The sequence below is a fragment of the Phocoena sinus genome, chromosome X, assembly GCF_008692025.1.
Source record: "Phocoena sinus isolate mPhoSin1 chromosome X, mPhoSin1.pri, whole genome shotgun sequence".
Classification (NCBI taxonomy): Eukaryota; Metazoa; Chordata; class Mammalia; order Artiodactyla; family Phocoenidae; genus Phocoena; species Phocoena sinus.
The window spans coordinates 28,904,658-28,928,485 of record NC_045784.1 but is presented as its reverse complement, the minus strand read 5'-3'; the positions used below and the strand labels follow the sequence as shown (position 1 = coordinate 28,928,485).

Below are 23,828 nucleotides of genomic sequence, written 5' to 3'. Positions count from 1 at the left end.
ATATTTGTTGCTTAAATAAATTCATGATTGGTGAATGATTGAATTGGAGCTTATCATTAACTATTAGTTAAATTAAATATTTGGCTGAATTATAAACCTGCTTCAATGAATTATCAGTTATCTGTTATGATTATTTGAATACAAAGGTCACTTTTTTTTTTTTTTTATGTGGTACGTGGGCCTCTCACTGTTGTGGCCTCTCCCATTGCGGAGCACAGGCTCTGGACGCGCAGGCTCAGCGGCCATGGTTCACGGGCCCAGCCGCTCAGCGGCACGTGGGATCTTCCCAGACTGGGGCACGAACCCGCGTCCCCTGCATCAGCAGGCGGACTCTCAACCATTGCGCCGCCAGGGAAGCCCCAAAGGTCACTTTTAATACCAATCTTTTTTTCTTCCCTTTTTATTGAAGTATAGTTGATATACAGTACTATGTAAGTTAGAGTTGTACAGTATAGTGATTCACAATTTTAAAGGTTATACTCCATTTATATTTATTATAAAGTACTGGCTACATTCCCTGTTTTGTACAACATATCCTCGTAGCTTATTTTATACCTAATAGTTTGTACCTCTTAATCCCTTACCCCTGTAATGCCCCTCCCCTCTCCCCACTGGTAAACACTAGTTTGTTCTCTATGAGTCTGTGTCTTTTTTGTTATATTCACTAGTTTTATGTATTTTTTAGAATACACATATAAGTGATATCATACAGTATTTGTCTTTCTCTGACTTATTTCATTTAGCATAATGCCCTCCAAGCCCATCCATGTTGTTGCAAATGGCAGAATTTCATTATCTATTCATCTGTTGATGGAAATAATATTCTTAAAACAGTTGTTTTAACTAGGTTGACTCTGTAGCTAAAATAATATTTATTATTGTTTTTTATAACTCATTCATATAATGAAAAAAAGTGTAGTATATAGTGTATCACAATATATTTTGGAGTTTCTATAAATTTAATCTTAAGCAATCTAGTATAGAGGTCTTTATGTGGATTTGTTTTATATGATGTCCTACTAAAATTAATAAATTATAAGCATCCATCTATGAGATTACAAACCTAAGACGCTACTTCGGTGGACACTACCTTTGTGTGTCTTGTAGCACTAGAGAGAAGATGTTATACCTATTTGGACGCCTTAGTTGATTTTCTTTCATTTATGAAGGTGGTGCTACCTACAGTATGAGTTTATCTCTTACTGCCTTGACACCCATCTCCCCTTAGGTTGGAGCCCTGCAATAAACATCCCACAATTTAGCCTTTTATTTCTGAATCATAAAATCAGGCAGATGGTGTAGTTTATGGCTAAGGAGTGAGATTTTCTCTCTTTGAAGCTAGTTTTTTCACAATTAATCCATTAACAGGTATGTTACATGCCATTTTATCTGATGCATCCTGACATGGTAACTAGGAAGTTCACTAAAAGAACTTCTAATATGTTTTAGGGAAAAAATCCCAAATGTTTGATTGTAATAATTAAATGGCTAATATTGAATTCATTGAGTTATGTTAGCACATTCCCTGTGGGTATCTTGCATCGCTATTCCAGTGCTATGGCTTCTGCCGTAACTAACGTAATTCAAAAGGAGTAGAGTAGAGAATGAAACTGTAAAAAATACAAAAATCAGTTACATTATGCTGAAAGCAATAACATTTTTATTGACATTTCTGAAGAAAAATTGAAAACTCGTCTGTGACTGAGCTGCATATGAGTCCATGATCATTTTAATATTGTAGTAAAATGTTTATTGCCTACTCCTTACCCATGTATGAGACTCCCTTTTTGAAAAGATGGTAGATTAATCACATTTTTAAAAAAAAATTAGGTAAGTCTCTGAATTAATTAGGAATAGATGGATTTTGCCATGATGCTTATTACACATGTATTATTTGAATCATATATCAAAATTTTCTAGGTGGATCAATCCAAACATGTAGCATCAAGTAAGGTAGAAATTATGATCAGGCTTATCTTAGATACTTGAGTATATTTGTAAAAAATATGAGTTACAAACATTTTTTCTAGCTCTAATTCTATACAAAATAAGACGTCCATATTTTGAGATACTTCTAGGTCTAGAGATCCAGTATCTATGGGAAAATAATTCTATTATTTATGAGAAAGTCAAAAAAGCTGAAATTTTTGGCTCTGGAGTACATCCTAATGGAGTTGAAATTAATGATATATTTCTTTTCTTAAAACACTCCCTTTACACAGAAATCATCACAACATATTTTTTCCATCTAAAAACCATTGGTGCTTGGTTTTATATTACATATTAAAACAGTGTGTGCATATAGATGTTAGTGACATGCTAAAGATAGGGTAGCTATTACTCAGGAAATATTACAGTTTTTCTCACTAGAATAGAGAAATAGTGAATTTAAATACTTTGTAATAATAATCCAGTTAACTTTAAAAATTCACATGTGGATATGATGTTAAGTCACTACTAATTTTCTTCTACAATCAGGACATTAAGCAATTCAAATTATACAAGATTGCTTCAAATGAAAGTCTTTTTTCGGCATCTTATTTAGTAGTCAGACTTTTATTCTTTGGGATGTATTTTCAGACCTAAGAGAGATACACATTTTACATATTATCAATGAAAAATCCTCTTTTAATTCTACATTTATATTTTTGCTTGCATTTACTGTGGAGACGTTTCAAATAGTGGTGTAATATCTGCTTCAGATTTCTTGTAAGTATCTTTGCTTTTCAATGTAAGGTGAAAGAAAGAGTGAACTAATCTAACAACAAATGAAAGGCACAATGCTTATCTAATTATAAGCAGAAGCTGGCAGGGTGTTCTTTACAACTCCTGGTATAAACAGGAGGCTCAAAGTTAGATACTTTTATAAATCATTCATGCCATTTTTAATAAAATTCAGTTAACAATTAATTGTTTGCTGATGTTGTGGTGGGTTTTCTCTTCCCCAGGTACTGGGAGATCGGTGGGCAAACATCTGTAGGTGGACAGAAGATCGCTGGGTTCTTTTACAAGACATTCTTCTAAAATGGCAACGTTTTACTGAAGAACAGGTGACTCACGTGGGGGATATTATATCAGTGAAAGACATTGAGAGATATTAAATGGATAAATGAAAAAATATAATGATGTACTTTAATTATTTTTTTTCTATTTTGGAATTATTTGATTTCTTTCAGTGCCTTTTTAGTGCATGGCTTTCAGAAAAAGAAGATGCAGTGAACAAGATTCACACAACTGGTTTTAAGGAGCAAAGTGAAATGTTATCAAGTCTTCAAAAACTGGCTGTATGTATTTTTTAGCTTTCAATAGTCTTTTTTTTAAAAAACAACCCAATAGCTTATACTAACATCATTATTTGGTCTTTCTGTTCCTTCAAATCTTAAATGAAATATTCATTGTTCTTGCTTAGATCAGTCTATTCAATTATACCATATTGTTACTTTTCTCAGTTAAAATAGGGAAAGGTATAATGTTGTAGTGAGCTGGGGCTGCTGTCCTCACATAGTGGAAAGAGAAACTCTAGTGTCTCTGTCTCTTCTTATAAGGCCATGAATCCCAGCATGGGAGCTGCACTATCATAACCTCATCTAAACCTAATTACCTCCCGAAGGAAGGCCCAGTGTCCTAATACCATAGGGGGTAGGATTTCAACATATAAATTTTGTGGGGACACAATCATTTAGTCCATATCATTACACCCCTGGACTCCCAAAATTCATGTCTTTTTCACATGCAAAATACATTCATTCCGTACGAATAGCCCCAGAAGTCTTAACTGGTTCCAACATCATCTCTACAGTGTACAGTGTAAAGTCCAAAGTCTCATCATCATCTAAATCAGATATGAATAAGACTCCAGGTACAATTCATCCTGAGGCCGAGTTGTCCAGCAGTGAACCTGTGAAACCAGACTAGTTATGTGCTTCCAAAATACAGTGGTGTGACAGGTATAGGATAGGCATTCCCATTCTAAAAGGGAGAAATAGGAAAGCAGGAAGGGGTGACGGGCCCCAAATACGTCTAAAGCATAGTAAGAACAATTCCATTAGATCTTAAGGTATGAGAATAACCTGCTTTAGAATGGTGCTCTGCACTGCAGGACCACTGGAGTGGCAACATCACCCCCAGGATTCCACAAGGTGGCCTTGCCTCTTCAGCTTCCCAGGGCACTTCCTGCCCCCATGGCTCTCTGCAGCAGCCCCACCTACAGGACTCCCTGTGGTGGCTGCTCCTGAGGCACTGGGTGGGGGCATCCCAAATTTGAGAGGTGGCCCCACCCTTTGAAGCCCAGGAGGAACTAGCCCCGCCTCCTGGGCCTGTGGTGGGGGTGGCAGCTCCGATGATCTCTGAATCAACCTATAGCATTGTTTCCTCTTCTTGAGAAATAGCACATGTTCACAGCCTTCCTTCAATCCATCCAGTTTTCTTTGTTTCCATTAATCCCAGCTGGCAGTTTCTGCTGGTATAATCCCATCTGTATCCCGGGCTTCTGATGAGATGGCTGATTAGGTCTCTGGTTCACACCCACACTAAAATCCTTATCAAATGGTGAATCAACCACACTCTTCTGAACTGTGCTTTCTCATTTTTTGTAATATGTATAGGCTGAGAATTTTCCAAATCCACGAGTTCTGGTTCCTTTTTGCTTAACAGTTCCTTCTTCAATCAGTTTCTCTCTTCTTGCATTTTTCCATAAGCATTCAGGAGAAACCATGGTGTTCCTTCCACACTTGGCTTAGATATCTCCTAAAGACATCAAATTTCTTAGGTAAATACCCAATTTCATCACTCACAACTTCTACCTTCCACAAAATACTAGAACATTAACACAGTTCAGTCAAGTTCTTTGCAACTTTATAACAAGGATTGTCTCCTTTGTCCAATATGTTCCTTATTTCCATCTGAGACTTCATCAGAATGGCCTTTACCATCCATATTTATACCAACATTCTGTTCATGATTATTTATGTATTCTCTAAAAAGATGGAAACTTTCTTTCCAGCTCTTCTCTTTTCTGAGTCCTCACCAGAATTACCCTTTAGAGTATCTTCATGGCAATCTTGGCTTTTTCTAACATGCACCTCAGAACTTTTCCAGCCTCTACCCATTAACCAGTCCAAAGCTGTTCCTGCATTTTCAGGTATTTGTTACAAGAGTGCACCAGTTCTTGGTCCCAGTTCCTGTCTTAGTCTGCTTGGGCTGCTATAACAAAATGCCACAGACTGGTGGCTTAACAGTAGATATTTATTTCTTACAGTACTGGAAGCTGGGAAGCACAAGATCAAGGTGCTGGAAGATTTGGTTCTTGGTGAGGGCCCTCTTCCTGGCTTCCAGACAGCACCTTCTTGCTGTATCCTCACATAGCGAGATAGAGGAAGCTCTGGTGTCACTTCCTCTTTTTATAAGGGCACTAAATCCTAGCATGGGGGCCTTACTCTCATGACCTCATCTAAGCCTAATTATCTCCCAAAAGCTCCACCTCCTAATATCACATTGGGAGGTTAGGCATTCAAAATATGAATTTTGGAGAGATAGAAACATTAATTTCATAATATATATATAGGTAAAGTTTCAACTTTGTTTTTTGAAACAGAATTGTACTCTTGAAAAAGTATAGCATGCCTGGAATAAGATTTCATTAAAAATTAAAAGGTAGCACTAAGAAGTACCTGTAAATGTTCAGTAAAGTTCTGAACAGTATAATTCTAAAGTAAACTTAAGTTTAATAAGTCTAATGAATCTAAAGAAAGCTTAAGTAGATTCTCTGAGAAATATGAAGAGAAGCACAAGACATGATTATGCTCACATAGAAGGGGCTTATACCCTAGTTTGGAAAACAAGAAAAACATTAAAGCAAACCAAATGGCATTGATTATAGTGCCTGTGTTGTGTGTTTTGAGGAATTAATGAACTTTGGCAATAAGAAGACAGCAGGCTTCACTGAGACATTTCAGTTTGAGTTGAACCTTATGGGATTAATAAAGATCTCCAAAGCTTCTCTTCCACAGTGAATTTTGTTATTTTCCAGTAAGGGAGAGGAAAATCAAATATTAAGAGCTTGATATTTCAAATAAAATATTGCATAATTTCTTTTTGATTTTTCATCAATTCTAGTAAATGCTAACTTGATGTTAACTCTAATATAAAACAAAGGTCTACTGTAAATAATATTTCATAACATTATGTAAGTTAATCTATTTATGTCTGTATTGATATGATATATTATACATCATAATAATTAAATCATTTATTTAAAGCTAATCTTAAATAAATCTCCCTGGTTAAATTCATACCATTTTACCAAATATTTATTTGTATCATGCATTTTTTGCTCTAGAGTTACTAATTTTCTATAGGTTATTTTTTTCTTTGCTAAAAACAATGGATTTTTATTTTACTATTATTATTTTTTTAACATCTTTCTTGGAGTATAATTGCTTTACAATGGTGTGTTAGTTTCTGCTTTATAACAAAGTGAATCAGTTATACATATACATATGTCCCCATATCTCTTACTCTTGCATCTCCGTCCCTCCCACCCTCCCTATCCCATCCCTCTAGGTGGTCACAAAGCACTGAGGTGATCTCCCTGTGCTATGAGGCTGCTTCCCACTAGCTATCTATTTTACGTTTGGTAGCGTATATATGTCCATCCCACTCTCTCGCTTTGTCCCAGCTTACCCTTCCCCCTCCCCGTATCCTCAAGTCCATTCTCTAGTAGGTCTGCATCTCTATTCCCGTCTTGCCCCGAGGTTCTTCTGACCACTTTTTTTTCCTTTTTTTTTTTTTTAAGATTTCATACATATCTGTTAGCATACGGTATTTATTTTTCTCTTTCTGGCTTACTTCACTGTGTATGACAGTATCTAGGTCCATCCACCTCACTACAAATAACTCAGTTTCGTTCCTTTTTATGGCTGAGTAATATTCCATTGTATATATGTGCCACATCTTCTTTATCCATTCATCTGATGATGGACACTTAGGTTGCGTCCGTCTCCGGGCTATTGTAAATAGAGCTGCAATGAACATTTTGGTACATGACTCTTTTTGAATTATGGTTTTTTCAGGGTATATGCCCTGTAGTGGGATTGCTGGGTCATATGGTAGTTCTATTTTTAGTTTTTTAAGGAGCCTCCATACTGTTCTCCATAGTGGCTGTAGCAATTTACATTCCCACCAACAGTGCAAGAGGGTTCCCTTTTCCCACACCCTCTCCAGCCTTTATTGTTTGTAGATTTTTTGATGATGGCCATTCTGACCGGTGTGAGATGATATCTCATTGTGGTTGTGATTTGCATTTCTCTAATGATTAATGATGTTGAGCATTCTTTCATGTGTTTGTTGGCAATCTGTACATCTTCTTTGGAGAAATGTCTATTTACGTCTTCTGCCCATTTTTGGATTGCGTTCTTTGTTTTGTTGATATTGAGCTGCATGAGTTGCTTGTATGTTTTGGAGATTAATCCTTTGCCCGTTGCTTCATTTGTAAATATTTTCTCCCATTCTGAGTGTTGTCTTTTTGTCTTGTTTATCGTTTCCTTTTCAGTGCAAAAGCTTTGAAGTTTCATTAGGTCCCACTTGTTTATTTTTGTTTTTATTTCCATTTCTCTAGGAGGTAGGTCAAAAAGGATCTTGCTGTGATTTATGTCATAGAGTGTTCTGCCTATGTTTTCCTGTAAGAGTTTGATGGTGTCTGGCCTTACTTTTAGGTCTTTAATCCATCTGGAGTTTGTTTTTGTGTATGGTGTTAGGGAGTGTTCTAATTTCATTCTTTAACATGTAGCTGTCCAGTTTTCCCAGCACCAGTTATTGAAGAGGCTGTCTTTTCTCCATTGTATATTCTTGCCACCTTTATCAAATATAAGGTGACGATATGTGTGTGAGTTTATCTCTGGGCTTTCTATCCTGTTCCATTGATCTATATTTCTGTTTTTGTGCCAGTACCATACTGTCTTGATTACTGTAGCTTTGTAGTATAGCCTGAAGTCAGCCTGATTCCTCCAGCTCCGTTTTTCTTTCTCAAGATTGCTTTGACTATTCACGGTCTTTTGTGGTTCCATACAAACGCTGGATTTTTTGTTCTAGTACTGTGAAAAATGCCATTGGTAGTTTGATAGGGATTGCATTGAATCTGTAGATTGCTTTGGGTAGTAGAGTCATTTTCACAATGTTGATTCTTCCAATCCAAGACCATGTATTTGTCTTGTATTTGTATCTTCTCCATGTATTTGTATCTTCTTTAATTTCTTTCATCAGTGTCTTATAATTTTCTGCATACAGGTATTTTGTCTCCTTAGGTAAGTTTATTCTGAGATATTTTATTCTTTTTGTTGCAATCGTAAATGGGAGTGTTTTCTTTATTTCTCTTTCAGATTTTTCATCATTAGTGTATAGGAATGCAAGACATTTCTGTGCATTAATTTTGTATCCTGCTACTTTACCAAATTCATTGATTAGCTCCAGTAGTTTTCTGGTAGCATCTTTAGGATTCTCTATGTATAGTATCATGTCATCTGCCAACAGTGACAGCTTTACTTCTTTTCCAATTTGTATTCCTTTTATTTCTTTTTCTTCTCTGATTTCTGTGGCTAAAACTTCCAAAACTATGTTTAATAATAGTGGTGAGAGTGGGTAACCTTGTCTTGTTCCTGATCTTAGTGGAAATGGTTTCAGGTTTTCACCATTAAGAATGATGTTGGCTGTGGGTTTGTCATATATGGCCTTTATTATGTTGAGGAAAGTTCCCTCTATACCTACTTTCTGGAGGGTTTTTATCATACATGGGTGTTGAATTTTGTCGACAGCTTTCTCTGCATTGATTGAGATGATCATATGGTGTTCTCCTTCAATTTGTTAATATGGTGTATCACGTTGATTGATTTGCGTATATTGAGGAATACTTGCATTCCTGGGATAAACCCCACTTGATCATAGTGTATGGTCCTTTTATTGTGCTGTTGGATTCTGTTTGCTAGTATTTTGTTGAGGATTTTTGCATCTATGTTAATTAGTGATACTGGCTGTAGTTTTCTTTCTTTGAGACATCTTTTTCTGGTTTTGGTATCAGAGTGATGTTGGCCCAGTAGAATGAGTTTGGGAGTGTTCCTCCCTCTGGTATATTTTGGAAGAGTTTGAGAAGGATAGGTGTTAGCTCGTCTCTAAATGTTTGATAGAATTCACCTGTGAAGCCATCTGGTCCTGGGCTTTTGTTTGTTGGAAGATTTTTAATCACAGTTTCAATTTCAGTGCTTGTGATTGGTCGGTTCATATTTTCTATTTCTTCCTGGTTCAGTCACAGAAGGTTGTGAATTTCTAAGAATTTGTCCATTTCTTCCAGGTTGTCCATTTTATTGGCATATAGTTGTTTGTCTTAATCTCTTATGAACCTTTGTATTTCTGCAGGGTCCGTTGTTACTTCTTCATTTCTAATTCTATTGATTTGAACCTTTTCCCATTTTTTCTTGATAAGTCTGGCTAATGGTTTACCACTTTTGTTTATCTTCTCAAAGAACCAGCTTTTAGTTTTATTGAACTTTGCTGTTGTTTCCTTCATTTATTTTTCTTTTATTTCTGATCTGATCTTTATGATTTCTTTCCTTCTGCTAACGTTGGGGTTTTTATATTCTTCTTTCTCTAATTGCTTTAGGTGTAAGGTTAGGTTTTTTATTTGTGATGTTTCTTGTTTCTTAAGGTAGGCTTGTATAGCTATAAACTTCTTTCTTAGAACTGCTTTTGCTGCATCCCATAGGTTTTGGGTGGTTGTGATTTCATTGTCATTTCTTTCTAGGTATTTTTTAATTTCCTCTTTAATTTCTTCAGTGATCTCTTGGTTATTAAGTAGTGTGTTGTTTAGCCTCCATGTGTTTGTATTTCTTACAGATTTTTTCCTGTAATTGATATCTAGTCTCATAGTGTTGTAGTCATAAAAGATACTTGATACAATTTCAGTTTTCATAAATTTACCAAGGCTTGATTTGTGACCCAGTATATGATCTATCCTGGAGAATATTCCATGAGCACTTGAGAAAAATGTGTATTCTGTTGTTTTTGGATGGAATGTCCTATAAATATCAATTAAGTCCATCTTGTTTGATGTATCATTTAAAGCTTGTGTTTGTCTGTTTATTTTCATTTTGGATGATCTGTCCATTGTTGAAAGTGGGATGTTAAAGTCCCCTAGTATGACTGTGTTACTGTTGATTTCCCCTTTTATGACTGTTAGTATTTTCCTTACGTACTGAGGTGCTCCTATGTGGGGTGCATAAATATTTACAATTGTTAAATATTCTTCTTGGATTGATCCCTTGATCATTATGTAGTATCCTTCATTGTCTCTTGTAATAGTCTTTGTTTTAAAGTCCATTTTGTCTGATATGAGAATTGCTACTCCAGCTTTCTTTTGATTTGCATGGAATATCTTTTTCCATCCCCTCACTTTCAGTCTGTATGTGTCTCTGGGTCTGAAGTGGGTCTATTGTGGTCAGCATATATACAGGTCTTGTTTTTGTATTCATTCAGCCAGTCTATGTCTTTTGGTTGGAGCATTTAATCCATTTACATTTAAGGTAATTGTTGATATGTATGTTCCTATTACCATTTTCCTAATTGTTTTGGGTTTATGTTTGTAGGTCTTTTCCTTCCTTTGTGTTTCCTGTTTAGAGAAGTTCCTTTAGCATTTGTTATAAAGCTGGTTTGGTGGTGCTGAATTCTCTTAGCTTTTGCTTGTCTGTAAAGCTTTTTTTCTCCATCAAATCTGAATGAGATCCTTGCTGGGTAGAGTAATCTTGGTTGTAGGTTTTTCCTCTTTCATCACTTTAAATATGTCCTGCCACTGCCTTCTGGCTTGCAGAGTTTCTGCTGAAAGATCAGCTGTTAACGTTGTGGGGATGCCCTTATGTGTTACTTTTTTTTTTTTTCCCTTGCTGCTTTTAATATTTGTTCTTTGTATTTAATTTTTGATAGTTTGATTAATATGTGTCTTGGCATGTTTCTCCTTGGATTTATCCTGTATGGGACTCTCTGTGCTTCCTGGACTTGATTAACTATTTGCTTTCCCATATTAGGGAAGTTTTCAACTATAATCTCTTCAAATATTTTCTCAGTCCCTTTTTTTTTTTTTGCGGTACGCGGGCCTCTCACTGTTGTGGCCTCTCCCGTTGCGGAGCACAGGCTGCGGACGCGCAGGCTCAGCGGCCATGGCTCACGGGCCTAGCCGCTCCACGGCATGTGGGATCTTCCCGGAATGGGGCACGAACCCGTGTCCCCTGCATCAGCAGGCGGACTCTCAACCACTGCGCCACCAGGGAAGCCCTCAGTCACTTTCTTTTTCTCTTCTTCTTCTGGGACCCTTATACTTTGAATGTTGGTGCGTTTAATATTGTCCCAGAGGTCTCTGAGACTGTCCTCTCTTGTTTTCCTTCTTTTTTCTTTATTTAGCTCTGCAGTAGTTACTTGCCCTATTTTATCTTCCAGGTCACTTTTCCATTCTTATGCCTCAGTTATTCTGCTATTGATCCCTTCTAGAGAATTTTTATTTCATTTATTGTGTTGTTCATCTCTGTTTGTTTGCTCTTTAGTTCTTCTAGGTACTTGTTAACGTTTCTTGTATTTTCTCCATTCTATTTCCAAGATTTTCGATCATCTTTACCATTATTATTCTGGTTTCTTTTTCAGGTAGACTGCCTATTTCCTCTTCATTTGTTAGGTCTGGTGGGTTTTTACCTTGCTCCTTCATCTGCTGTGTGTTTTTCTGTCTTCTCATTTTGCTTAACTTACTGTGTTTGCAGTCTCCTTTTCACAGGCTGCAGGTTCGTAGTTTCTGTTGTTTTTGGTTTCTGTCCCCAGTGGCTAAGGTTGGTTCTGTGGGTTTGTAGGCTTCCTGGTGGAGGGGACTAGTGCCTGTGTTGTGGTGGATGAGCCTGGATCTTGTCTTTCTGGTGGGCAGGTCCATGTCTGGTGGTGTGTTTTGGGGTGTCTGTGGCCTTATTATGATTTTAGGCAGCCTCTCTGCTAATGGGTGGGGTTGTGTTCCTGTCTTGCTAGTTGTTTGGCATAGGGTGTCCAGCACTGTAGCTTGCTGGTCGTTGAGTGGAGCTGGGTTATGGCGTTGAGATGGAGATCTCTGGGAGACTTTTGCCGTTTGATATTACGTGGAGCTGGGAGGTCTCTTATAGACCAGTGTCCTGAACTTGGCTCTCCTACCTCAGGGGCACAGTCCTGATGCCTGGCTGGAGCACCAAGAGCCTGTCCTCCACAGGGCTCAGAATAAAAGGGAGAGAAAAAAGAAAGAAAGAAAGAAGAAGATAAAATAAAATTAAGTATAATAAAATAATATAAAGTTATTAAAATAAATAAATAATTATTAAGCAAATAATTTTTTTTAAGTAATGAAAAATAAAATGGACAGACAGTACCCTAGGACAAATGGTAAAAGCAGAGGTATACATACAAAATCACACAGAGAAGCGTACACATACACACTTAGAAAAAGAGAAAAAGGGGAAAATATATTTATGTCGTTTCTCAGAAAGTCCGCCTCCTCAATTTGGGATGATTCGTTGTCTATTCAGGTATTCCACAGATGCAGGTTACATCAAGTTGATTGTGGAGATTTAATCCACTGCTCCTGAGGCTACTGGGAGAGATTTCCCTTTCTCTCCTTTGTTTGCACAGCTCCAGGGTTTCAGCTTTGGATTTGGACTCGGCTGAGGGCATCCGTTGTTTGCTCACACAGGACGGGGTTAAAGGAGCAGATGATTTGAAGGCTCTGGGTCACTCAGGCTGGGGGGAGGGAGGGGTACGGATGTGTGGTGAGACTGCGGCTGCAGAGGCCAGCTGGACATTGCACCAGCCTGAGGCGCGCCGTGCATTCTCCCGGGGAAGTTGTCCCTGGATCACGGGACCCTGGCAGTGGCGGGCTGCACAGGCTCCCGGGAGGGGAGGTGTGGATAGTGACCTGTGCTTGCACAGAGGCTTCTTAGTGGCTGGCGGCAGCAGCGGCGTTAGCGTCTTATGCCCGTCTCTGGGGTCCACGCTTTTAGCTGCGGCTCGCGCCTGTCTCTGGAGCTCCTTTAAGCAGCGCTCTGAATCCCCTCTCCTCGCGCACCAGGAAACAAAGAGGGAAGAAAAAGTCTCTTGCTTCTTCGGCAGCTCCAGACTTTTTCCCGGACTCCCTCCCGGCTAGCCGTGGCGCACTAGCCCCTTCAGGCTGTGTTCACGCAGCCAACCCCAGTCCTCTCCATGGGATCTGACCTCCGAATCCGGAGCCTCAGCTCCCAGCCCCCACCCGCCAAGGCGGGTGAGCAGACAAGCCTCTCGGGCTGGTGAGTGCCGGTCGGCACCGATCCTCTGTGCGGGAATCTCTCCGCTTTGCCCCCAGCACCCCTGTTGCTGTGCTCTCCTCTGCGGCTCCAAAGCTTTTCCCCTCCGCCACCCGCAGTCTCCGCCCGCGAAGGGGCTTCCTAGTGTGTGGAAAGCTTTCCTCCTTCACAGCTCCCTCCCACTGGTGCAGGTCCCGCCCCTATTCTTTTGTCTCTGTTTATTCTTTTTTCTTTTGCCCTACCCAGGTACGTGGGGACATTCTTGCCTTTTGGGAGGTCTGAGGTCTTCTGCCAGCATTCTTTAGGTGTTCTGCAGGAGTCGTTCCGCATGTAGATGTATTTCTGATGTGTTTGTGGAGAGGAAGTTGATCTCCACGTCTTACTCTTCTGCCATCTTGAAGCTCCTCCCCCTGTATAGGCTTTTAATTTAAGATAGATTCACGTAGCTATTACTTGTTATTACACGCTAGCTTACTGTTGATAGAAAATCATTCCTCACAGAAGGTACTTTTTTTGAGTGATGTGACTACTAAAGACAGATTTTAGAAAAGTAATCTGTTTCAAACAGTGCAAACATATCAGTGATCACATTTGTAATTTTGTTCTTCAACTAGTGGGGAGCCATTGGGAGTTGAATAACAATCCTGTTTACATTTTTGGAATGCTCTTTGGTAGTAAGACTTTTAGTAGTAAGTAGGCCAATTAGAAGAACTGAACTAAGGAGCAGTGAGTATGAAAACGAGGAGACAGACTAGGTTATTTTAGAAGAGGAAATTGAGGCTCAGGAGAAAACACATGGCACAGATACAGTATCACAGAAGATTAGTGGCAGAGTTAAAATGAGCACCAAGATATCCAGACCCATGTCCAAGACTTTTAAGCTATTTCAGAACTCCTCATCACATTTGATTCCTTGACAGAAAATAACTGCAGTTGAAAAAAATTTGTTTTAAACAGTCATGTGCCACTGTGTTGACATTTTTGTAAGTAAAAGACGTTACTAGGGCTTCCCTGGTGGCGCAGTGGTTGAGAGTCCGCCTGCCGATGCAGGGGATCGGGTTCGTGCCCTGGTGCGGGAAGATCCCACATGCCGCGGAGCGGCTGGGCCCGTGAGCCATGGCCGCTGAGCCTGCGCATCCGGAGTCCGTGCTCCGCAACGGGAGAGGCCACAACAGTGAGAGGCCCGCGTACCGCAAAAAAAAAAAAAAAAAAGACGTCACTAGCTTCAGGGCCATGAAAATGCTCTCTTAGCAAAGTCTCAGTAATTTTCCAATATGATTAAAATTCCAGTTATGTCACCTTACTTGTGAACAAAATGAAAATATGTTTTGTATAAGTCTTACCATTTGATAGTTTAAACCAATTAACAAAACCTGACAGCTGGTCTAGAATTTGAGGTAAAATTCCCCTGCTGACTCAGGCAGTGAATAAGAATTTAATGTTCATTAAAATATGTCACAATCTGAGACCCAAAACAGGTACCATCTGTCACCATTTCCTACTATATACCTAGGTATATATACAGTATGCTAAAACTCTCTTTTATTTACAATCAGTGTAATTTGTTTTGAAATATTATCACTAATAACCCATGGGATTTTCTCCTACTTTTCATTTGAGGTGGGGGATGAGGAGTCACGTATTTCATTCCTCCTGATACATCATTTTGTCCAAATCATGTCAGTCTGTTATTTTTATATCATCAAAATTGAGGTTTTATTTGGTGTAAAGAATAAAAAGACAAGGACAGAAGAAACTGATGTGAATTCTAAGACTTGTAGAATCAAGTAGGTTATCATGGGGAGGCCCAAACCTACAAGAAATATGTTCCTGGGGAAGAGTACTGTTGCTGTGAGGATTCGTGGCGTCTGCCAGGGAAGGACAACTCTGGGAAACTTGACAAAAGAGAGGATGGTGTGCAGGGGCTGCAGGAGTACTGTGGAATTAGGTCACTATCAAGTGTCTGTGAGATCAGATGGCAGGGACAGAGTGCTTATGGGAGCTTGGCAAGTCCCTGTTGACAGTGCTGTTTCACCAGGACTTGCTACCTTGACCTCATCTCCTGTGATCACCCTCAAAGAATTCATCCAGGTAGTATCAGTGGTTCTCAAAGTGTGGTCCTTAGACTAGCAGCATCACCTGGGAACTTGTTAGAAATGCAAATTCTTAGGCCCTATCCCAGATGTACTGACTCAGAAACTCTGGAAGTGTAGGGCCCAACAATGTGCCAGTTAACAAGCCTTCCTGGTGATTCTGACATTCCCTCAAGTTGAGAAGCCCCCACAGTGGATCATTCTACCTAAATACAACAACAGGTGATTAGAAAGCATTGCAGTACTTCTTACATATGGACAAATAACTACACATAAAATAGGTACAGAATTCAGTTTTGCCAGTTTAAGAGAAATTGTCTTGGCATTACTCTCTGAAGCATACGTCTGATGAGAATAGGGTAAAGACTTTCTGGGCCTTTTGTAAGTATACATTCTCTTTTCACTTCAAATCATCTAACCTTGACCAGATAGAACATGTTTATTCTGTCTTCTTGAGCAGCTTATCTGTTTCTTGCCCATTTCTACTGTTGTCCAATCTGATTTATTGGCTGTACTTTCCTGATTACCTTGGGAGGTATGTCCAGGTGCCTCACTTCTATGAAAATATATTTCTTCTTTTAAAATTCTAGCTGACCTCTGCCTTGTACATGTTTTCTAGACTTTCTTTTTGCCTCCTGAGTTTTCTAGAACTCTCTGGTTCTCTGGCAGTCAAAGATCTGTAATCAATTCTTGATATGCAGAAAGGCATCTTTTTTTATACTCTAAATATTAGTAACAAATCATAATTATTTGATATACACACACAGAATCCAAGCTTAAAATAATTGCTCTCCAAGGATAGATGGGAGAAGGCAATTCATTACTTTGTTGCAGTGTATCTGGCACCACCATGGATTTCCTGTTTTCTCCCTCTCTTAGTTATGGTGGGAGAGTACTTCAGGAACTGGGAGATTTTAAGAGGAAGAAAGATTGGGAGAGAAAGAGAAAGCTTGGCCCAGAGCCAACAAGGGGAAACAAACTGAGGTAGAACTACTATCCTGCCCTCACCATTTGACAAACACAGATCTAGAATTTACTAGATAGAAGCCTTGGTTAGTACAGTGTTTTTGTCATACAGATTTAGGTAAAAATATATTGATTTGATAATTCCACAGTTTTATAATAATGTTGTTTTTATTTTACCTTGAGTTATTTTCCCTAATTGTATTCCTTAATGGCGAATTTCCCCTTTATTTTTGTTATGTTCGCTAAGTGCTTCTTTTTTTTTGAATTTTATTTTATTTTATTTATTTTTTATACACCAGGTTCTTATTAGTTATCTATTTTGTACATAGTAGTGTATATATGTCAATCCCAATCTCCCAATTCATCCCCCCCCACAACCCGCTAAGTGCTTCTTCATTTGGTTTCATGTTAACACAGGAGGCTTCGTTTCATTCGCCACTAAATCTCTTTGGGTATCCAATTACTTTTATAGATCATCTAAGAAAATCTTTTTAGGTAACATGAGACTACCCATAAATTTCCAACACAAATGGTTTCCCCTTCTTCAGATTCAGCTTATATGTCTTAATTCATATTTTGGTCTATTGCATTCTTTCAGACTTAGAAAAAAATAGTGAAAAAAACAATTATTGAGGAGAAACTAGAAATTCATTTCAAAACTTGCTTTTATTCCCTAAAAATGGCTTGCAGTAAGACTGCAATATAAAGAACACCAGGTGAAGTAGATTCTGAGAAAAGGATGAACTAATTGAAGGAGACACTGGAGCAGTCTGCAGTTAAGAGCTATCAATACAGGTGGCATGCCAAAATGAACTACATAAAGTGTCCTTTGAGCGGAGAGTGGGGGTGGGGTGGGAAGGGGTGTGTGTGTTGATTTCTCTCTGTCGATGACACTTTGGTTCATGAGCAGTTGGGACATCTGTTTCATACTTATTTCTTTGCCATGTGCAATGTTAGTTGTACTTAAATAAATTTGCATTTATTTTGGAAGGACAGGTCTCACAGCTTAGTTTATGTTCGTTGTACTTGCTACTGCCAAAAAGAGGGGATTGTAAAGGGGCCATAAAATAATTCTCTCCTTTCTTTCTTCTTACTCTATGTTTACAAATTACATCAGGGACTAGCATTTGGGAGATGGAAATGTGATTTCCCAAAGCATAGGTTGACTTTAATGGATAAAATGAAAGAATAAGCTGCCCTGATCTACTGATTTCACACAAGCCACTTTGCTTATTCATTCTATATCAACCAAATGGCATGCATAACCCTCCATAGCTCCCAGGAACTTTGGAAATATGAATGGTATAAAAATACTTCATAAAACACAAGCATTTAGTAAACAGGCAAAGTGATTCCAAAGGATTTGTGTTATACTCAATTACTTAGTTCTATTACTTAATGGGCTCTAAAATTAGCTTTAGAAGATAATTACTCAAATAGCTGAAAGTTAATAACAGATGCTAAAAAATGAAAAAGTCAGTAAACTGAATAACAAGGTTTTTGTATCCAAATAATGAAAAGAATGTAAAAATCATAGAAATAAATAATATTGCAAATTTATTCAAATAATCACAGCATTTCAGATTGGGAAGGCCCCTTAGCCATGCTCATCTTCTCAGTTCACTGTCTTTTCTTCAGTACTTCTGGCGTGTGATATTTTATTTGAATTCTATCAGAAATTAGAAAGAAATTCACTAACATCCAAGAGCCATGCCTTTCACTTTAGAAAACCTCCAAATGTTAAAAAGTAGTTTCCATATGTTGATCTCTGTTTTGCCTTTTGAAGCAATGCTACATTTTTACTTGGCAGTTCTTCAAAAATGTTTAGGTAGTTCGTAAGTGCCTCAACGAGGTGTTTATTCTACATCTGACTTTTATTTCTCTTCAAGGGAACATTATTTGGATTATAATTTTCTGCTTATATTTTTATGAACTCTCAATCTTTTGCAGGCACAGTTATAATCTTTCCATATGTATACAAATGAGAAAGTGCATGCAAAAGCAAATTGAACTATAGTGTTTCATAAAATGTAACCTAGGCTTAGTCTGTGTTCTTCCTTGTTTTAACAGGTTTTAAAAACCGATCTAGAAAAGAAAAAGCAAACCATGGACAAACTCTGCTCACTCAACCAAGATCTTCTTTCAACACTGAAAAATACATTGGTAGCCCAAAAGATGGAAGCATGGCTGGACAACTTTGCCCAGCGCTGGGATAATTTAGTCCAAAAACTTGAAAAGAGTTCAGCACAGGTTAGTGATAATAATTAACCTACTGTAAATTATCCTTCAGATTTTTGAAATCTGCACTAAGAGAGTGGTGCTGTAACCCTGCAAAGGGTGTCACTAGATTAGTCCTTGCTAAGTATTCAGTTGAATAACAACATGGCTCTCTTGGTTGCCTTGACATTGGAGAATGTGGTAGAAGTGGAGGAGTGAGTGCCAGTGGACTGAACTAGCTACTGCCTTAGAGTGTAATCCCCTCCAATTCAATGGGAATGAGGATCTGAGTGACTCAGAGCAGTCGGACAAAATGCTAGGGAACTGTGTCATCACGCTGGAATGATCCCTGGAATTATGAGGGCTATTAATTGACCTCTACATTTTACATATGAGAAAATGAAGTTTAGGGAGGAAAAGTGAATTGTCCAAGGAAAGTCAGTGATAAGAGCAGGACTAGGGCCCAGGTCCTTGGATTTCACTGAAGACCTCTTTCAATTAGTGCAAGTGAGGTTATAATCAGTGGATTTTCTGCCATAGACTGTTGATTCATAAAATCATGCCGCTTAGTTATACTAACACATATAGGCTGTAGATTAGGAAAACATCTTTGTTTTACTTGTAGTGTCATGTGTTTTTATGCTAAGAATTGTAAAAGTTTTGATAATTTTTTTAATGTGATATTTTTAAACTAGAAACTTTTATTATCTGATATGGTTATTAGATGGTGGAATCATGGGCAGTCATTCAAAATATTAACATTATGTTTAATAGTGTTTAATACATTCTGCCATATTGTTTCACATTATAGAAGCTTTTACTAATTGGTCACAGATCATAGTTCAATGCACCATGCACACACCTCTATTAAAGCCACATTCAGTAGCTTTAGGCATATATCTCCTCTCTTGTGAGACAGTACAGGGAATTTGTTTTTTGATACTTGGCATCTGATAAGTGGCACTTAGGAAATGTTTGTTGAAAGATGAAGAAATGAAGTTTGAAGTATTGCTTCCAAGAATATAATTTAAGAAAATATGATCAGCCAACATATATGATTTTCAGTCACAGTTCAGTCTTTTTTAAAAAACCAAATTCATATTTAAAATTTAAAACTTGAAGGAGTATCAATTGCAGTAATTTCTCATACAGTCATTGGGCAATAATAAAAATTCTGTTGACTATATTTTTGGCAATTACTTGATATAATAGTGATTTTACCACGAGATCATGATTCTTCTTATTATATGTAATCTGGCCTTGGTTACTTTGCATGATCATTGGCATTTATGTAACAAATATGTGAGACATTAGAAAGTGTTATACTTTTTAAACCATCAGTGATATCATTCCAATCTATACCCACTGGTTCCATAGATTGGTGCTGTAAAATAGTCAGTTACCATGTTAAGAAGCACTGGCATTATTTGATGAAGATATTTTGAAATGTGTCCCTTTAAGGGGATATATTCACGGAGGTGTAATGGGGTTAACAAAAGGTTGCATTCTGGTTCACTTGCCCTATTGGCAGTGGTTTTCCAAACTTGAGTCTGCATAATAGTTACCTGGGAAACTGATTCAAATGCATAGTCCTAGATTTTGTGCTCAGAAAATCTCATTCAGTAGGCTAGTAATCTGCATGCAGCCTTTGATAAAGTCTGCAGGACATATTTTTTTAAAACATTGAATTAGTAAGACAGTGACATATGTGCCAGTCCCCACATTCTGGTGTTCCTCAGTGCTGCCTGAAATGGGAAGAACGGAGACCTTCCTAGCAATATATTGATAGTATTTCCTAGCAGTATATTGCTAGTATTTAAATATGCTCATTCTGTACAATGAGACTTGTGCATCTCATCAAAATCTTACTTATTATTTTAGTTCGTTAAAAAATAAAATAGAAACCTTATTTTTTAATGGCTTAAAAGTTATGAGACTACCACCTAGGGCAACTTACTTAACCTCCTCTTTTTGAACTTTATGAAATCTATGGTAAAACAGTACTAAGTTTGTGTAATTCTTTACATAATGATTTCCAACATATAACATATATCTGCTCTACTTGCTCACTGGGGTTTGATGAGGGTAAAATAAAACCATAGACATGAAAGCATTTTGAGAAAAAAAGGTTCTCTTGATATGCAAGGCATTCTGTTTAGTGAGTCTGGACAGCTTGTTGTAAGTTCACTATGATTTTTTTTTAATTTATTTTTAAACCATTATACACTCTTATACCAGACCAGAAGCAGATAAATGGAGTTATATTGCTTCCTAGGACACTAAGCTTGAGCCTTTCTTAAGCTCATGTCTCACTTTTCACTCCTTGTTTTTTTCCAAAAATGCACTATCATAGGCCCAATCCAAATCATTGTTTGGGAGTGGGGGGCTCTTAGGAAGCTACCCAGGGAAAGAGGAATTAAAAGGAGATAGAGTGAAAAAAGAAATAGTATCTTGTAACTAAAAGAAGTGATTTTCTTTTTTACGTGTCACATTGAACTTAATCAAAATTGCATAAGAATTCCAAGAATGTTGAGGGTAAAGTTGTGACTTTAAAGAACAAAACTCACTTGTATGCATATATTCCAGCATGTTTGTGGGGGAAAAATAGTCACATTAATGACACAATATACTCAGTCTTTTAAAAATCCTTTTAAATGATTGGTATAAAGAATGAGCAAAGTTCTGGTAATGGTTAAAATCCAGTAGGGTGTTGGAATTGTGACTGAGATGACAAGGCATCCGATCGTGCTCATGTGTGCTCATCATGTGCCCGAAATTTTGACTGCTATTCAGGTCAAGGCTTTGAGGGATTTTGACCTTATGAAACAGTAGCATGGCAAGAGATCAAAACATGAAAAAAATCAACTATGAGGGCTGCTCTGTTGCATTTCAGAGTCAGGTTTGGCTTGAATAATACCTGGACACGAGCTGAAGATGCTGAAGTTGATGAGAAGGCAGCCTAAGAAAATGGAAATACTTTCTGTTTCCAAAAGTTAAAAAGAATAATAACATTTGCTATGTGGATGCTTAAAATGGGAAAAGAGAGCAAATGAAATACACCTTGAATTGACTTATTTAAATACTCGAATGACCCTATATTTCCTCCAAACTTTTTTATAAACGTGCTCATTGAAATTTACTCAGCTATTTTTTCCTAAATGCCGTGCCCCTGGTGGACATATTTATATTTTGATTGTAATTAGGGAATACGATAGTCAGAAATTCATTATAGTTAATACTTAAAATGATTTGAAAGGTTATTTTTCGCATTTAACTGAAATCATGGTATACTATGGAAAGGGGATATTATTCATTTGCTTTATAATTTATTATGGTAATTTATGTTAGACTTGGCAGCATGAGTTTAGACGTAAGAATATATCTATCTAGATAAGTCCAGAAGTTCTGTAGCCTTGTGATTTTTTTAAACAGAGTAAATTATCTTCTTTGCCAGAAAAAAGGAACATTCTATGACTCATGCAAGTTCATAGCTCTTATTCCCATTTTATCAATATTTTGCTATATTCCTAATGACCATTTTTGCAGTGTTCTGAACTATGAGCACAAATATCTTAAAGATAAAATTAATGTCCTCAGAATTCCCCTCCCCTTGAACATGAGCGTACATGTTTATGCTGTGTGTGTCTGTGTCTGTACTCATGGATTCCCAAATAAAGAAAGTGATTATTATGTATGGATATATCTGTTCTACATTATTTATGTCCTTCTGAGAGTTTTAAAACTCCTGCCAGACATGTAAGTAATGTAAAACATGGTTGAAGATAATAAGCTAGTGTTTTTCATAATACCAGAAATGCAAATAGATGCAAAAGCATTAAGATGAAAATTTCTGTATTTGCCTTTCTTTTCAGAGTTCATTCTCATATTTTAGAGATCCCTGTTTTTACTCTCCATAAAATATTTTACATGCACATTCTGACTGTACCCATTCTCAAAGCATTATTTTGTAGACCTCTTGATACATGAAATGTAGTTACAATTGGTTTGCCTCTCATCTTCTTGCCAATGATTTTAATTAAAAATACTCTAAGGCCTTACAGTTGACAACCCTTTTCAGTGGTTCCTGAAAGCTCTCCAAGTCTAATCAGTCTGCTGCCAATTAAAAAACAATTTTAATGGTTTTATAAAACCCATAATTAAAATAAAATTTCCTCATTTATTTTAGGTTTTTATCTTAGTTAATTCATGGACTAACTATCTTGAATTTTAGAGCATCTTTTGGTTAATTGCTTAGGTTAAAGGTTTTATTAGAAAATTTCCAAGTTATAGCTCAAATAACCTTGGGAATTAACTGTATTCTTTTGCTACCTTCAGCTAAAGTAGATGTTTGAGAACAGGCCTTGTGTGCATCAGTGCAATTGGTTTTATGTTGTAAATTCATTTATCGACAACAACATAAAATGTTGTAGGCACTGAAAATTTAAGAGACAAGAGCTGAATTAACTGTTGGAACCACTCATTCCTTATTTATAAAATGAAAAATTTGGTCTAGGAAGATCTCTGTAGTGTCTTTCCAATTCTAAATGTTTATGATGCGTTTCTCTTTTCTTGAAATTTTATATAAAACTCTGGAGTAATTAGTGAAGAGATTCCAACTATCTCCATTGTATAAATCTCAGGGTCAGCTGGAAGATGATAATAAAAATGAAATTCTCTTCCTATTAGAAGAAGACTGGCTTCTGAAATAGTTACATTTCACTCATCATGAGTATGTAATTAAAATACTATTAAGATAAAATACTCAGCGTCTATATGATAAATCTATTGTTTATTGACAATAAATGAAATAACACAGCAAGAAAAATCCAAGTTTTTTCTGTATGCTTAATAATCTGCATTCCTAGTTAAAGAAAGTGTTCCATTACTTCCTGCCAGATGGTGTGTAGAGGAAGGTCAGGTGGATCAGAAAAAATAAATTTCATTGCTTCTTGAATTTTTGCAGATGCGGCTAATTCACACAGTTGCTCAAATTCTGTGTTTAGTATGTATCCTGAAGCCAACATGTATCTCTTTTTTCTGACAATGTGTACCAAAGAGAATTTGAAGTGAGGGACAAAATACATAAAATTAAAGAGAGAGTTTTATGGAATAAACCTTCTTAACCATCATATAATATTATATTTCAAATAGGAGAATGACTTATGATATCTTTTGAATATTGACTCTGTGCTTATGATTCTAATATCAGTATATATTCAATAAGTTATAT

General features: G+C 37.1%; 1 protein-coding gene across 1 annotated transcript in view; it reads left to right on the top strand.

Moving 5' to 3' along the window:
• Positions 1-23,828, top strand: part of DMD (dystrophin) — a 2,099,690-nt gene that overhangs the window by 630,346 nt on the left and 1,445,516 nt on the right. The window contains exons 14-16 of the mRNA XM_032618871.1: positions 2,949-3,050; positions 3,177-3,284; positions 18,452-18,631. Coding sequence (XP_032474762.1) covers positions 2,949-3,050; positions 3,177-3,284; positions 18,452-18,631 — 390 coding nt within the window. The remainder of the gene's footprint in view (positions 1-2,948; positions 3,051-3,176; positions 3,285-18,451; positions 18,632-23,828) is intronic.